At 34.1% G+C, this 11,467-nt stretch overlaps 1 protein-coding gene and 1 long non-coding RNA gene across 2 annotated transcripts; both read left to right on the forward strand.

The window, feature by feature from the left end:
* Positions 1-3,275: 3,275 nt before the first annotated feature.
* LOC105764362 (hypothetical protein) lies at positions 3,276-8,725 on the forward strand. The gene is made up of 10 exons (XM_012582902.2): positions 3,276-3,821; positions 4,742-4,811; positions 4,926-4,993; positions 5,120-5,208; positions 5,984-6,181; positions 6,374-6,578; positions 6,726-6,893; positions 7,126-7,293; positions 7,396-7,586; positions 8,008-8,725. Exons 1-10 carry the CDS (start codon positions 3,456-3,458, stop codon positions 8,168-8,170), a joined length of 1,686 nt encoding a protein of 561 aa, XP_012438356.1. The 5' UTR covers positions 3,276-3,455; the 3' UTR covers positions 8,171-8,725.
* Positions 8,726-9,658: 933 nt separating this feature from the next.
* On the forward strand, positions 9,659-10,799 carry LOC105764364 (uncharacterized). Its single transcript, XR_001124624.2, has 2 exons — positions 9,659-9,941; positions 10,039-10,799. It is a non-coding gene; the product is annotated as an uncharacterized LOC105764364 (long non-coding RNA).
* Positions 10,800-11,467: the final 668 nt, after the last annotated feature.

The raw sequence follows: 11,467 nt of genomic DNA on the forward strand, positions 1-11,467 counted from the left end.
TTTACTTTTAAAACACGGGCTAATAATGAATTTGGATAACAAATAATACGGCACCCTTGCTTTGCCAATAAAGCAACAGTAAAATTTGAAAGACTATGAAAGTCCAACCCTCCATTTTCCTTAAGCTCACACAAGTATTCCCAACAACACCAATGAATATTTTCCTTCCATGCCCTTTTTGCCACAAAAAATTAGCTATGATACTCTCCAACTCACCACATAGAGACTTTGGTAGTAGAAAACTAGACATAGAATACATGGGAATGGCTTACAATACATCATTGATAAAAACCTCATTGCCTTCTAAAGATAAGTATCTCACACTCCAATTTTGATCCGCTTTTTAAACCTATCTTTCAAATTTTGAAAAGAAAGTTTGTTATTTCTTCAAACCATATTAGGAAGGCCAAGGTACCTTTCAAGATTACTCTTCAGAAGTATTAGAACTGAAGAAAACCGTTGATTTATCATAGTTCACACATTGACCAAAACACCATTCGTACTCCCTTAGAACCAATCTTAAAATTTGTGCTCCATTTGCATTTGATGTAATTATTGGCAAATAACAAGTGTGAAACTTAAGGGCCATTTCTATTTGCCTTAGCCCCTCTCATCAACACATCTCTCACTGTTAACCTCATCAAAGCTAAAAGACCTTCGATACAAATCAAGAAAAGAAAATGACTCAACAGATCACCTTGACAGAGACCCCTAGTAGATCTAAAAATCTGTCCAACTTTCCCATTTACTAGAACTGAATAAGAAGCAGAAGTAACACATCTCATAATAGTCTCAACCCACAAAAGATTAAACCTTATGCGAAGCATCATCTCCCAAATAAAACCCACTCAACTCTATCGTATGTTTTACTCATATCAAGCTTCACCGCCATAAATCCATTTTCCCCACTCTCTTCTATCGAAAAGTATGCAAAATTTCATAAGCTAACAACACGTTATCCGAAATTAATCTTCTCGGAACAAAAGGGCTTTGAGCATCATTGATACACAAATCCAAGACATTTTTTAAACGATTAGCAATCATCTTAGCTACCAGTTTATAGAGGATATTACATGAACTAATTGGTCAAAAATTCCTTAAATTTGTTGGGTGGGGAATCTTAGGAATTAACATTATATTGGTAACATTCATAAAATCAAAATTCATACCTTCATTTTGAATATCCAAACAAAACTTCATGACATCATTCCCAACAATGTCCCGACACCTTTGAAAGAATAAAGTTGGAAACCCATCCTCCATAGATGCTTTTGCTGTCCCCATCTCTTTTAAAGCTACCAAACCTCTTCATCCGTATACTTAGTTGTCAGTTTCAAATTATCCTCTATCGAAACACACTTTTCAATTTCCAAAAGGATATGGTCCAAATTTCCAATACCATTAGAATAGAACAATTTTTGGAAATAGCTCCAAGCAATTTCCTACATTTCAACATCGTTACTTGTTTCTATCCCTTCCTCATATTTCAAACTTCTAATAAAATTCTAGCGCCTACGATGAGATGCATGATTATGGGAAAAAGTTGTGTTCTTATTCCCTACCTTTAGCCAATTTGCACGAGCTCGCTGCTCCCAATACCTTTCATCCTTCTCAATCTCCAAATTTAGATGGGCCTTAGTGTCTATAAGCTCCACAAGGTTCTCATCAGTTCTCTCCATTGACATTAGCTCGCTCATCTAATCTCTTTGTCAACTCCTTCTTAAGACCCTTCTTATTTCACCTATTAGACATTACCCATCGAGATAGCCCCTTTTTTAGTTCTTCTAATTTAACCAACAGATCACCCATAAAGGACAACCATAATTTCTTCACTTCATCTTCAAACGATTCCTCTATAATCCACCATTCCTCAAAATGAAATCTCATTGGATGCATTCTTTGGACTACATTTGGCAGCATATTTATATGCCACGTGTAATTTGAATGTAATGGGTCACAACTTATTTAATGTTAAATCTAAGTAATACGTTGTCTTATTGTTTAATGTTGAATCTAAAATTGTTAATGTAATTGAAATTCAGGTTTCTAATAAATAAGCAGAATGTCAGATATCTTGAGTTTTGCAATAAATAAGCTGTAATGAATATATCTATCACTTATGGACACTGCAGCTTTCTTTCAATTTTAATTTTAATTTAGCATCATTCCTTTTCGTGGAAAAACCAAATCATTTCCTACCCATAACTAAATGCAGTTTATTCTTTTCAATTTTGGTCTATCAATTTTAGTTGAATTTTTTTGCTAAATTATTATTAATTAGTATCATTAACTTTTATTAAAATATTATATGATTACATATAATTTAAATGCCGTATAATCTGACAAGGCTAAGTAGCTAACACGTGTTTATTTCTTTATCTCCTTTTCCTTTTTAGATTTACATCGCTTCTTTCCACTTTATAAGATAATGATCTATTAAGTCATATATTATGTTAAACTTTGAGATTTAATCTATACACTTTAATCTTAGACATAATTTGACTAGTCTACTTTTAGAATTTCATTAGTTAGTTTAAATAGTTAATATTGTTAACTATTTTGATCAATATGTTAACGCCAATTTTTCTTAAGAACACTATAACAAAAAAAAATTATCATGATAATTTCGAATGTAGTATTTTTAAGAAAAAACCTAATTGCTGATTGAGTTTGCAAGATGACGTGGGTTTGAATGCGTTGATACGCATTATCCTCTTATCTATGGGTTGGGGAGGGATTTTAGGTAATTAGTTATTATCTAACCAAAAGAACAAATATGATTACAACTGAAATTATTTAAAAAGAAACAAACCTAATCAACATTTTCAACCTTATTTTTAGTATAACATGACTATCAAGTTTTTTTAGTGAATTTAATAGAAGAATTTTAACAATTATAATAATTAGATTTGAATTTTGAATTGAAAACAGGAATACTAAATTCTTAAAAGAAAAATAAAAAACGGCTTAATACATAATTTAGTACTTAAGTTTGATATTTTTTCTAATGTGTTGCACGTGTTATATTTGACAAAAGCTATACATTTTGATACTTGAAGATAATAGTATTTAGATTTTAGAGTTGATTTAATGAAAATGTAAAATTAACTAATAAAATTTACAATTAACTTTCATCAAATCATCCCTAAAATTTAATTAAACAATAAAAAATTAATTAAAATGTATGTATGAAATTAAAAGAAAAAAACTTGAATGCTAAATAAACAAAAAGTGTAAAGCGTGAGTGAGATTTAAAACCAGAAAAGAAATCCTCAACTCTGATTATATTTCATAATTCTCTCCCGTGCCAACGGGAGAGAAATAAGAATTAATGATTAAAAACCCAGAAGTTACATACAAACCTTTCATCTTCAAGAAAAATAAAGATTAGAAGAAAAGAAAGTTAACAATTAGAGGATCAAATTCTACTTTCTTTTTCTTTTTCTTTTTATCAAATGCATGCGAAAAATAGGATTTCTAGTAGTGGCCATAGCACCCCATCACCGCCGGCATCACCACTACGGTCACCAAGGTACCGCCACGGAAGGAAACCGGGCCGGTTTAGCCCGTTCCAACCAGGGCGGACCGTTGCCCATCATGTCGCTTGGTTACTTCTCTCGGTTCTTCTTCGTCGACAAGGGATTTTCCTCTTTGCTCCTCTCATTTACATCTCTGGGATGCTTATTTACATGGGCACCGTTTCGTTTGATGTGGTTCCCCTTGTTAAACACCGGCCTGCTCCGGGTTCCGTTTACCGAAGTCCCCAAGTTTATGAGAAGCTTAAAATTGAGATGAATGAAGATTATTCCTCTGCTGATGCGGTGAGTCACTTTGATTTCTTCGGTTTTACTCTCGGGTTTTATGATTCCGTATCCGACTTTTGTGCAAGGTTTTCTATCTTGGGTCGGATATGTTTCTTGATCCATTTCAACTTTTGAGTTTGTCTTTGATTTCTTTCTTCTTTTGGGTTTGGGTCTTAATAGAATTTTGAGGAACTTGGAGAATGTAGTTGCATTTTTCATGATGGTTTCATGTTGTGTTATTTATTTGAATTGAGACTTGAGTATTTCCGAATGATTCTATAAATTCTTGAAAGTTTAGAAATTTAGCAATGTTTGTCTTTTTAACCTTTGAATGAAACACAAGTATAGAATGCTGAATCAAGGAATCATTGTAGCTTTATTTAAAATTTTCACTATTGTTCTCGAGGAGTAGCACCTGGTGTCTTTGTTTTACTTGCTTCATTTCCTGCTGTAACAATCTTTCAGATCGTATCTGGATCTGGAAAACATGGGTTAAATTTATTGTTTTTCAATGATTAAATCTTAAGTCCGTATGATACAGGTGGTTTTTAGATAATTTGATGATAGTCTTTTACAGTTAGGGTAAGAACTCAATCACTTTATTACCAGTTCCAGGATGGTAAACAGTTGCCATGGTAGCATTTCATAATTGATTAGCTGATTAGGAACATTTGGTCCCTTGTATGGGTGTTAGCTCCTTTTTGTTCTCCAGCTTCTCTCATTTTGATTCTTAAGGGCAATTTCAATTATATACTGTGATGGTATCCAATCGTGTAATGTGAAAATTTTTTATCCATTCAACTTGTTATCGTAACTGTTTACTGAAATAGTTGCATGTTTAAGGCTTTGTGCATTTTAAGTTGATTGCTGATATTTTCATCTGATGATGATTCTTGATTCGTGATTATATCTGCCTTAAAGTTATTGAATTGTTGTAGATTTTGACTATTTGGAAAAATTCCTATAAAGGGGGGGAGTGGAGGCCTTGTGTGAGCAAGCCTTCTGAAGGTATGATTTCATTCCCTTTGTTTTACTGTAAACAGTTTACAGTCCATTCCCTTTATTTTGGTTGCTCACTATATTCGCTAGTTTAATATTTGATTGTTCTTTAAACTACTATAGGTTTACCTGAATCAAATGGCTACATTTATGTAGAGGCAAATGGAGGCTTAAATCAGCAGAGGACATCGGTTGTTTTTATTCTTCATTAGATTCTATTAAGTATTTATGCTTTACCTCCTTTTTCTAGCAGCTTGCCTATTTTATGATCTTGTTATTTAAATTTTCTCTACATGGTTGCTCTGGGTATTTTGTAGATATGCAATGCAGTTGCTGTGGCAGGCTATCTTAATGCAACACTTCTAATCCCTAATTTCCATTTTCATAGCATATGGCGAGATCCCAGGTCTGTAGTCATCTATTTTTTTTTCTCATGTTGCTTGTGTATCTCAAGGAAAAATTATAAATTTATTAGTAACCAGTTCCATAACAAATAAATATATATGGGGAAGCTTAGCCTTATAAATATTGTATGATCTGATTCTGTTATAAAGAGGTTCATTATCGTCACTTTTAATTTGTGTCCTGATATTTTGATCTTAGCTGTACTGATATTCAATGTTGTTATTGTTGATTAAAATATTACTGAAATTAGCTGTGTGTGCTTGCATGCTATTTTTTAGTTTGAGCTGTAATCAATTAATTCAGGACGCTTTAGGTTTGCAATGTGAAATGTTAATTCTAAAAGTTGGCAATGCTTTTTTCCCTTCTTTTTTGGAGAATGTATTTAAAGCCAGACTGCCATTATTATCTTCTCATTTTAAGTTGAGAATTGCTCTTGAGGCTTTGTTTACTGGAAATTTAGAGAGAAGGAAAAATTCAGGGAAGTGTTAAAACGGGTGGGGGGGGGGGGAGAATGATGTTAAAAAGATATTATTATAATTTAAACAAGTTTTTTCGATGCCTAACAATTGTTAAAATGATATAATTGACATTTTCCTTAATCCAATCATTGTTTTGATTCTCAATTATCTTGGTTCATTTTCCTCATTTGTAAGTTCTACACATCATTCCTTCTTTTCTGCATTACATGTGCTCCTTGTAACCATTATTTGATTATGTTTTACACATCAGTTTGTATCGCATTGACTGAAATCTGTCCATGGTGCTTATTTTTCCAGCAAGTTCAAAGACATCTATGATGAAGATTATTTTATCAGTGCGTTAGAGAATAATGTACAGGTTGTTGATAAGATCCCTGAGTACATAATGGAACGGTTTGACCACAATTTGACCAATGTCTACAACTTCAAAATTAAAGCGTGGTCATCCATTCAGTATTATAGGGATGAAGTGCTACCCAAGCTCCTTGAAGAAAAGTGAGTTTGAACATTGATTGTTTCTTTTTTAAGTTTAGCTTGTTTGCTTCAGCAACAACTAGTGATTCCAAACTTTATTGCTTACAGCAACACAATGCGAACAAAAGTATTTCTTTTTGTATTTATCTATGGATAGAATAATTATTTGCTGTTTTGTTAATTTAAGCTCATTATTTTATGATTGAATGACAGGATTATAAGGATTTCTCCTTTTGCAAATCGCTTATCATTTGATGCTCCTCCAGCTGTACAAAGACTCAGATGCTTGGCAAATTATGAAGCTTTACGGTTTTCAAGTACAATACTAAGCCTTGGAGAAACTTTGGTTGCAAGAATGAAAAAGCTCAGTGCAAATACAGGGGGCAAGTACGTCTCTGTTCATCTTCGCTTTGAGGAGGTTTGTATTATTTAAATAGAAAATGTATTTTGACAATTGATGACCTTTTTAAACATAAAAAAGGACTGCTGTTGCTATTAATAATAGCATTCTTATTGACTCCATTTTTGTATGACGTGTATAATGTACTGTTTCTGTCATATGCAGGATATGGTTGCTTTCTCTTGTTGTGTATTTGATGGTGGGGAGCAAGAAAAAGAAGACATGAAAAATGCAAGAGAAAGAGGCTGGAAAGGAAAATTTACCAAACCTGGTCGAGTTATACGCCCTGGAGCAATCAGGATTAATGGGAAATGCCCACTTACTCCTCTAGAGGTATTGTTGGTTGCATTGTTGTCTGTTTAATAAAGTTGCTTTCAGTTGAAAATTGAACTGGAGCAATTTTTGCCAGATGATGAACTTATTGTTCTTACTCGAAAGAAAGGAGGTAATTTTATTTTGTTAGAGTGGGATGGCACTAGGTAGAATTAGGGTAGGCCAATGTTGCTTAGGAATGGATTTATAGGTTTTCTTGATGGTTTGTTTAATATCTTCTTGCACCTACTAGGTTGGATTGATGCTAAGAGGAATGGGATTCGGTAACAATACATATATCTTTTTGGCATCCGGGAAAATATACAATGCTGAGAAAACAATGGCTCCATTATTGGACATGTTTCCCAACTTGCAGACAAAACAGATGCTGGCATCCGAGGAAGAACTTGCTCCATATAAGGTCTGAAGCATTAGCATATAAGATTTGACCACCCATTTTCCTTTAAGTAATGCCTTTGAGATTGGATTATTATCATCTCTTTGATGGGATTACTGCTTTCAGAACTTTTCTTCCAGGATGGCTGCCATAGATTATACTGTTTGCCTTCATAGTGAGGTATTTGTGACAACTCAAGGTGGAAATTTTCCTCATTTTTTGATGGGCCATAGAAGATATTTGTTTGGAGGACACTCTAAGACAATTCGACCAGACAAGCGAAAGTTGGCATTGCTATTTGATAATCCTAATATTGGGTATGCTTTTATCTTTTTTTCAAAAAATAAAGATCAATTGATTTTGATTTAGAGAAGAGAAAAAGATTGAAAATGCTCTATTTCTGTCATGATTAAGGTAAGACCAGTATTAGACTATTGGGGAAAGGTTTTGCGAGTTTTGAAACATTAGCATCTAGATAAACATGAAGAAATACATCTTGAAACAGCTATTTTAGACACTTCAGATCTTTATATCATTTAGATTTCTTTTGCACGGTACAAACTCAATGAGATATTTTAAACTTTTGATCATTTTGGGGATGTCCCTAGAAATCTAGGGGGTCTTCGTATGTTCTATGAGGAAACACATATCATCATGGATTGTTTTAGAATGCTTCTAAGATGTGATAATTGTGAATAAGAACTGTTGGATTCAGTTTACCTTCCCTTTTTATTCCAGGTGGAAAAGCTTCAAGAGACAAATGCTGAATATGCGGTCTCATAGTGATTCAAAGGGATTTGAACTGAAAAAGCTGGTTGATTCAATATATACCTTCCCGTGCCCCGATTGCATGTGTCGTACAAACAAATCCACAAACCCAGGATCATCATCAGCGACATGATCTGCTTGGAGAGGGATCTCGATTGCTGTCTCTTTTCCCTGTGATATATCAAGCACATCTTGATGCTGACCCTTATTTTGTGTGTCTAATTTGTTCAGTCTTTTCATCCTCTTGATGTTGCAAGGGGGCATACAATTCAATTTTGGGAGCTTTTGAGGAAACTTGTTTTTTTTTTTTTTCAGAGATCACTTTTATCTATTGATCTAATTATTTCACTGGGATTGAGTTGATGAGGAGAAGCATCGTTTTGCATTTGATGTTGGAGAACATGAAATTTGACAATTTTGCAATTGAAGGGGTTAACCTCCGGCATTAACAGGAGGTCATTTCGCCATTGATGTAGCAGCTGCAGAATCTTACACATGGTATTCTTTCAGTCATACTCAGGTTTTGATTTTTTTTTTACTTTTGTTGGAAAGTAGTTGCAGTTTGAACTGTAAAACACAGGAAGGAATTTGGTGTACATTTGTTAGAAACCAGGGTATTGATTTTTGGTGTACAATTTTGTTTCATGGTTTTCAATTTTAATCCGATTTCACTAGCGATTTTTGCTTAGATATAGTTTTCCTTGAATCATTTTAGGCACAGGTCTTTCACAAAGTACACGTCGGCAGTAGAGTTTTTATTTTTTTTATTTTTAACTACATAAGAGTGGTTAAGAGCAAGAAACTAGAAAAAGCCAAAACAAAGAGTGAACAACTAAAATTTAAGTCAATAAGCTTATGTTATACACTGGATCCACAATGCGTCCGAAATTGAAGACAATTTGGGATTGTCTCAAACGATGCGACTCGTTTGAATAAAAGTCACTTTTGCAAGAGCATTCACTTTATTTGTGCTTCTACTCATCCAAAGGGAAGGAAAAGACTTGAAATTGTGCCTTAAGATGAAGAGAGTGCTGAACTCTGAGATGTACCACGGCATTGAAAACGTGTTGAGAACTGATCTCAACACAAATCAAATCCTTCACATATGGGCAGGGTTTAACCATAATAAGGCCTCCCGAACAGCCGAGACTTACTAAATTAAAAAATACAAGTAGAATTGGTTTACATCAAACAAACCAACAATTAGCCATATTTATATTAATAAATAGTATAAAACTAAATTAACATTGTGTTGAGTAGATGCATTTTAAGAAAAACGGAGGAGGTGAAACAAATTAAGAAATGGAACAGAAAGGGTATTTCAGTCATGGTATATAAGTCGAGAAACTTTGACCAAATCGACGACTTGCCTGTGACAGAAGCGAATGGTGGGTTCTGGTACAATACAAGAGTTTCAACTTTTGTTCTACCAATAATGCTATTTTATAATGGTCATATACAATATTAGATTTTGAATATATTCCCCAGACAAGGGCTATTAATACTGGACAGTCCCACGACACCCTCTCCCAGCAAACATTGTTACGTTGAATTTTAAATAATTACAAAATGAAAAACAAATACAAAAACTAGAAAACAGATACTTGTAATAGAAAAATAAAATGCGAGGAGCAGTGGAAGTGGTGGTGGTTTGAGAGTTTAAAAGGTGCAAAGTCCAAAGATTTTCAGAAAGGGAAAAAATAAATAAATAAATGTGTAGGTATATGTATATAAGATATTTATAAGAAGGTTCCAGGTATCAAGGGCCAAGATCATGTGACAGACCCATAAGATAAGGAGCAAACCTAAGTTAAAAGGTTTTTTTCTTTTTGCTTGCACTTTTTCTCAAAATTCTCAAACTTAAAAAGAGAGGCAGCCAGGCATGGTTTGAGAGATTCAGAGAAGTAACTCAAAACCCACTTCTTTTTACACACTATATAAAGCAAGTTAAGATAATCCTATTTGGCCTTTTATGGTCCTAATCCTATATCTTTCTTTCAGAGTCTAAACTAAAGCCTCCAAAAGCATTACAGTTTCTGAGTTGGGGCTTGGTGGCGCCACTACTACACTTGAACTGGTCCATCAGTTGAGACGACAATGTTAAGAGGAGTGAATACAAGACCGGGCAGATATAGTGGGGGGGCCAAAGTGGCTGTTTTCTTCTTGTGGATTATGTTGTTTTTTTCTCAGTTGGGTTTGCATTTCGCTGTTCATAAACAAGGCAGTCGGCATAGCTTTCAGTTTATTAGGTCCCCTCCCCCAAGGAAAGTCTGGTTTTCCGGCGCTGCTAATTCCTTTCATGCTCCATCAAGCTCGCCTCACTTGCCCGGAAATGAAGGTGATGAAAAGAGAATAGTTCATACAGGCCCTAATCCTCTTCACAATTAAGGGGAGAAAGAAAGAAACAAAACCAGTTAGGGTGTAAGTTACTACATGTTTTGAAATGCTAAATGACTGTAAGAAGGATGATATTATTATTATTATTATTATTATTATTAGCTTTTGCTTCTTTTCTTGAATATTATTACAGTGAATGATGATGAGAATAGAGAGCATTGGCTTTAGCCTTTTCAGTGATGTTTCTAAATTAGGGTTCTTTTTTAGGGCAGTGTAAGACAAGGGGAAAGGCTAGTGTTAATGCCCTTGTTTCTTTTGTTTGTGTTCTTCTTCTTCTTCTTCTTCTTCTCGTGTACTGTACCTTTCTCTCTGTTAATGCTAAGATTGAAGACATCTTTTAAATTAAATAGGTTCAGTTCCTTTCACTCATCTGCTTTGCTTTCGTGTACAACTGTTGTGCCAGCCTATATTTGCAGGTTCCCACACTTCCCTTCTCCTTTCTGTCATGGGAATTAAGAGAGCTTCAAATAATGTTACAATGAATGTTATTGTAATGAATAGGTAATAAATATAAACGATAATAAAGAGACCAAACCCTGAAAACGAATACAATGTTAATCCCACCACAGAAAGGAAATCATAAAACGTTGGGAAATAATGTTGAAGCTGAAGAATTCATTTCTGACATCGAGAATTTCTTTTTTACTATAACTAGGGTTTTAGCCCTAGGGTGTAGGTTACAGTTTTAATAATCCAAACTGTATCTAGTAATTAATAAGGTGTTTCATGTGGGTAATTCACATAAATTAAAAAATTCATAATTACCCTCATCGTCGAACATGTTCATTACATAGTAACATATGAAGAATGAGGTATAGTGACAAAGAGAGATGATGAGACAGCTAATATATGGGCCACGTTAGCTGGTTTAGAATAAATCACGAAATGAATCAAAATTGATATCTCATTTAAAAGAAAGAGTATGAACTTGCTAGCAGTGGGGGCATCTGGAGTGAGGGACTGGTTTTGATTGATTATTCCTAGAAGTCCCGGCCATATCTGGTTTTATTGACTTAAATGCGTCCCTCTTTCT

The sequence above is a fragment of the Gossypium raimondii genome, chromosome 12 (assembly GCF_025698545.1).
Source record: "Gossypium raimondii isolate GPD5lz chromosome 12, ASM2569854v1, whole genome shotgun sequence".
Taxonomy (NCBI): domain Eukaryota; kingdom Viridiplantae; phylum Streptophyta; class Magnoliopsida; order Malvales; family Malvaceae; genus Gossypium; species Gossypium raimondii.

Excerpts from the sequence above, each read along its gene's own strand:
- LOC105764362 (XM_012582902.2), top strand. The coding sequence starts at position 3,456 with ATGCATGCGAAAAATAGGATTTCTAGTAGTGGCCATAGCACCCCATCA. Across the intron at positions 6,182-6,373 it reads CCCAAGCTCCTTGAAGAAAA|GATTATAAGGATTTCTCCTT; the intron begins GTGAGTTTGAAC and ends ATTGAATGACAG. Across the intron at positions 7,587-8,007 it reads TTTGATAATCCTAATATTGG|GTGGAAAAGCTTCAAGAGAC; the intron begins GTATGCTTTTAT and ends TTTTTATTCCAG.